The 5,386-nt window shown below is 42.3% G+C and overlaps 1 protein-coding gene across 1 annotated transcript; it reads right to left on the reverse strand.

Moving 5' to 3' along the window:
* Positions 1 to 275: 275 nt before the first annotated feature.
* On the reverse strand, positions 276 to 5,032 carry LOC307028124 (uncharacterized protein). The gene is made up of 6 exons (XM_079662915.1): positions 4,699 to 5,032; positions 3,491 to 3,532; positions 3,018 to 3,407; positions 2,254 to 2,370; positions 919 to 1,009; positions 276 to 812 (listed from the first exon to the last, which is right to left on the reverse strand). The coding sequence occupies exons 2-6, from the start codon at positions 3,528 to 3,530 to the stop codon at positions 434 to 436; spliced, it is 1,017 nt and encodes a 338-aa protein (XP_079519041.1). The 5' UTR covers positions 3,531 to 3,532; positions 4,699 to 5,032; the 3' UTR covers positions 276 to 433.
* Positions 5,033 to 5,386: the final 354 nt, after the last annotated feature.

The raw sequence follows: 5,386 nt of genomic DNA on the forward strand, positions 1-5,386 counted from the left end.
GCTCTGTGACATCACTGTCTGCATGTGGGTTTAAAATGTATATCTGTCTACCGATTCAACAAAAGCATTCATAAGTCTAATTTTGAAGAGCCTGACAGGTCTTGATGCTAAACTACGCTAATCCTCTTCAGTTTCTATCCCGCTTTATGTTTGGATGCACCCTAACCACTTAGCATAGCTACGATAATCACTATCATTCTTCACATTCACCACACAGACATCAGAGTGATATCAGAATCGGACTGTTAGCAACAAAGAAAATGCGTGTTGAGATGTTTACTGCTTTATGAGTTTTATTAAATGATGTATAGAAAATGATACATAAAAGATTGTATTGCTTTAACTTCAGAGTATTAGAGGTCTGTTAAAGTTAGCATGATGAAAGCTGTCTTTAAAAGCTCTCCTGAGCAGCATGGTAATCTCAAACACTGTCTCACACCTGCTTTTGGATCGTCATCACTGCCTCAGCAGCTGACACTTCCTGTTTTTCCTCCTGATCCTCTTCCTGTTTCTCCTCCTGATCCACTTCCTGTTTCTCTTCCTGATCCACTTCCTGTTTCTCCTCCTGATCCACTTCCTGTTTCTCCTCCTGATCCACTTCCTGTTTCTCCTGCTCTGCTACAGGATCAGAGTACAAGGAGGAGATGTTCCCGTCTTTCCATGTGACCATGATGTGCCCTGCTTTGAACTCGCTCACCTCCCCGTTGGGAGGGGGGTGCTGGTCCTCTCTGAGGGGGACGGTGGTCTCCAGCTCCTCGCTCCTCTGAGTCCCAGAAGCTGCTGCCTTGTACTTCGCAATCTTCCTACGGCTCCTGAGGGGAAAAGAACTGACGATGAACAGCCTTTAAAACCATCAAAACTATTCATTTCCCTACATGCATTGCATTGGCAGTGTCATAGTGTAACTTCAGGTCCTACTTGTTGGCCATGGCCCCCATTCCCAGCAGCAGAAACCCAACAAGAAGGCAGACGAAGGCCAGTCCCAGCAGCACAAACGTCCATATGGTTGCTGCAACAGGAAGCAGACGACACTGATATAACACACAGCCTAACACGTTCTCCCTCCCAACTCGTGATCTGTTGACGTTTTTCAGCGACCGCGGTCCGTTCTCTGCTGATCATGTTACATTATGCTCTCTTGTCTTTATTTTGCTTTATATGTTGTCTTAGGGTTTGACTATTGGGAGACAAAATGGATTTTGTGAAGATGCTTTGTTTTTTTGTCCTTGTGTTTTTAGCTCAGAGCGCATCAAGCGTGTGACGTCATTAGATGCAATGAATTTAAAGCCCATTGCAATTTTTTACTTGGTAAGTAGCAACGAAAAACCTTAAGCATACACCACAAATGCTAGTAAGTCCAGCCAGGCAGTAATTGTAAGCACATCTAGAAGTGCAGGCATAGAGTTTTGTGCATTTGTGAATCCTTTTAAGACATTAAAGCTCATTAAGTGATTTAAATGTAGAGCTTTGCACACAGTGATCACAACCAGAAGCTGTGGTGCAGTTTGTTACAGAGGTGCACTTTTATACATACGTATCCTGTGGGTGGACTTTTTCTCACTCTAGTTTTTTTAAGTATTTACACGGCTAATACATTCTCTGTTTAAAGAGATGAAGTGTGATGACAGAATGCCTTCAGGAGCACTTTTTAAAGCATCGTGCTTCGAGTGATCTGTGATCACTTTTCCCAGCGATGCCTAAGATGTGTACATTTGAACAGAAGGAGAACTGGTCTAGTTTGGGTTTTTTGTGTTCAGATTGATCAAGACTGTGGAGACTTCAGTTCAGGCCTCCAGCCACTATTAAGGAAGCATGTAACCAGTAAGATTTGTTTAACTTCATCTGTATCTGTTTATACGGCAACTGAAGCACATATATTCATAAATGACTTGTTTTCCCCTGTAGGAGGCCATCATGACATCTTATCAATTTTGTCTGATTAAATCTCCAGTGAGTGATTTATGTATTAAAAATGCAACACCTCTGCCTCTGCTAGTAAAGAAGGAATGCTAGTCATTAAAGATAACCATGAGCCAACCCAGTCTCTTTTTTCTAAGCCCTTCTCTTTACTCTAATTCACCTCTCTCTTATCATGGTGGAGCGGTTTGTGTGTCACTATGAACCTGGAGGCTGAGTTGTCAGGAACTTCAGATCCCCCATGGCAAATTGGCCTTATCCTTTTTCTGTGATGAGAGGGATTTCTGACAACATTTCTATAAGATGAAGTATTTGAGGAGCAGCAGCAGTACTTACGGTCCTCTGTGCGATAGAACCAGCGCAGGTATGCTCTCTGTTCCTCCGTCATGTCGCTGCTCTGCTCCTCTGACGCTAACTCAAACTCTTCTGGATGTTTAGACGCCCTCTTGGATCCTGCAGAGACACATACCGTATGACACATAAAATACAAACCCATAATCAAACTTAAATGATAATAATGTTAAATAATGTCTCCAAAACAAGTCAATGCACTACATATTTGTTTTAAAAGGTAACACAGTATTATGTTTTACCAGTTGTCCAAATTCAATCTTATACCACATTTATTTTTCAGCAATTCTAATCTTAAATTCCAATTTTAATTTCCTATAACTAATTTACCAGATGTTTGTTTTAACTAATACATGGCAGGTACATTAGAACAATTGCCACTGGCCACTTTTAAAGCTGCAACACCTAATGGTAGCCACATGGGGGCAGCAGCACAAGCTGTAAACACAACATTATCACAATATGAAGCACATGAAGCACATAACAGCTCATAACTTGACATGTGCACTTCCCCTACTGCAGTTTCCAGCAGCAGGAAGATGTTTCAGTGAGAACGCTGTAAAAAGGCTCACCAGACAGACTCAGAGAGAGACAGCTGCTGGACCTTGTGGAACATTTAGCAGCTAAATCAGTAGGTAGAGACCAAAACACTCTAAACTCTAAAAGAGAGAGCATGATGGATATTGATGTACAAATGACTCCTGGATGTGGAATTCAGCACAGGCCTGCTTTAATCCTCGCTGACTCACTGAGACTTTCGTGGCAGATGTCCCCCTCATCCAGAGATTTCCATTTTGAGTGTTTGCTGTCATGTGCGAGACTCAGACGCCCGCCATCCACTGACAGCAGCATGGAGGAGTCCCTGCTGATCAACCTGCCCCTGTCACAGTCCCACATTAACCCCCTCACATCCACCCCCGGCCCCCAGCAGGGCCCTGTTTGGACGGGCTCCATCTGCAGGGCCGACAGACACCTGGATGATGGGACACACATCAGCAGGCCCTGGTCCACCCAGGCCCACTGCTGAGACTCTGAGTCCAGGCTGCAGCTCTTTAGCAGGACCTCCCCTGTGGCGGGGGTCTCCTCCAGACACAGGCTGCGCTGCATGTTGTGGACCATGAAGCCCCTCGCCCCTGCAGCTGTGTGACAATCACATGGTTAGATTCTTTGTTGTAAATATAACCATTTCCTTTAAATGTGTCTGAATGTCGTATGAACTTACCTAACAGGGGAAGAAACAATAAGATCCAGGGCTCAAACATATCTACAGAGGAATAAGCATTGTTATCACACAAGATTCACTTTACTATCAGATCAGAGGGTGATTCAACAGGTATGAACCTGAGCATGATGTGTTCTCTATAAGCTTTGTTAAACGTACAGTACATGACTTTATATTTAATAAAATCCACTTAATAAATCCATACTTGCTGTTAGTGTCCTCTGTTTTTGGTCAATATTATACATTAAACAGAACATGTTGTTGCAATGTTTACCTCTGCTAAGCACATTTAATATTCACTGATATAATTCACATAAATGTTCATAAACGGGACCTTCCAAAGTAAAAAACAATGTTGTTATGTGTCAAATATTAAAGATCCTTTACATTTTTGAAAAGAGTTTTGAAACTTGTACTTAGTTGTACAGCAGTTGTTTTTTCAATCAAATATAATCTGAATAAAAACTAAGGAAACAAGATCAGATCGAATGTGCTATAACTAATGAGTGAGTGGTGACCATCTGTAAAGCTTCCTCCAGAGCAGTGTGACCACATGTTCATTTCCTACAGCATGTGATTAAAGCTCCAGCTTAAGTATAAAATCACCAGAGAGGTGCCAATCCACCTCCTGGGCACTGCCGTGATGCCCTGGAGCAAGGCATCAAACCGCCAACTGCTCCCTGGTACTGACAGACCTGCAGCCTCTCCGATCTGGCACCTGTATTTGTACTGTACCGTATGTATATTTAAAGATAAATATACTAAACTAAATATCCCCCAAGGGATCAATAAAGGTTCATCTTATCTTAATACAAATGCCCCCATACAATTTACAATAATACATGTCTATTATTATATTCTAACATATAAGAACATACTGTGTACGCCTTGCCACCAGAATGCTGTCCTGATTCATACCATCCTCTACAGAGCAACAGCATAGCACACCACTAACTAGCATTATTAACTAGCAGAGCGCATACCATGGGGAGAGATTGAAGCATTTGTCAGTAAATAACATGACCCCACACAGGTAGCACAAGTTTTACACGCTGTGACTAAAAGACCCTTACCCTCCCCGAAGATCTCCTCATTATACAAAAAAAGTACAAAAACATAAGTCAGAATGCCAAAGTTAATACTATTCAACTGTCTCATGTTGAACCGTACATATACTAATGGAGTGGGTTATTAGTGTGTGTACTCACTTCTAGGATGTTCTGTCTGGCTGAGATGTGGAGGGAATACCAGAGTGTTTAGAAAACACAACGATGAAGGACGACACACTTTCCAAAGTTCACGGGGAGGGGCCTGCAACCCTGCACGTGACAAACTGCCTTTAAAAGCATATAGACTGTTCTTATTTATTGGTGGTGAAATGAAGCAAGGCTGTAAAATGATCTCAGTTAGAAAACTCAGCCATGTCTGTCCTCTGGATCAGCCTTTTTATGTATCTGTTCCGTCTGCACGTTACAATAAAGAGAGCTCAGGAACTGTGCAGCCTTTAAAACAAAGTTCAGACTTTTCATTTCAGGTCTTTGACCTTGAGGCCTGGTTACCTCTCTTCTGTTTGTGGGGGGGTGGGTTGAAGGCCTGCACTGAGACTTGTTGAAGGGTTTAACTTTTATAGCAGAGGTGCGGAGAGGTAAATGACCTCCGTGTCACTGATGTTTGTGTCTGTTCAGATAAGAGAACCAAATGCAGTTCAGCATCCAAACAGAAGCACAGAGTTCAGAATCACAGTAAATACTAATCAATGAATATAGAAGACAAAGTAAGGGGAATATAAACAGCACAGTGTGTAATGAACAGTGTGACACTCAGCAGTCACAGTAGGCAGTGCAGATATTAGTAAATCAGTGTTACGTAATATACAGTGCAGGCGTAAGAAATGCT

This window comes from Notothenia rossii (assembly GCF_949606895.1).
Source record: "Notothenia rossii genome assembly, chromosome: 2".
Taxonomy (NCBI): Eukaryota; Metazoa; Chordata; class Actinopteri; order Perciformes; family Nototheniidae; genus Notothenia; species Notothenia rossii.

Bases quoted from the DNA above. Each gene is read 5' to 3' on its own strand.
- LOC307028124 (XM_079662915.1), bottom strand. From the start codon at position 3,530: ATGTTTGAGCCCTGGATCTTATTGTTTCTTCCCCTGTTAG. The intron at 2,371-3,017 runs GTGAGTCAGCGA...GTGTCTCTGCAG, and splicing joins CATCTGCCACGAAAGTCTCA to GATCCAAGAGGGCGTCTAAA. The intron at 1,010-2,253 runs GTAAGTACTGCT...TTCCTGTTGCAG, and splicing joins GTTCTATCGCACAGAGGACC to CAACCATATGGACGTTTGTG.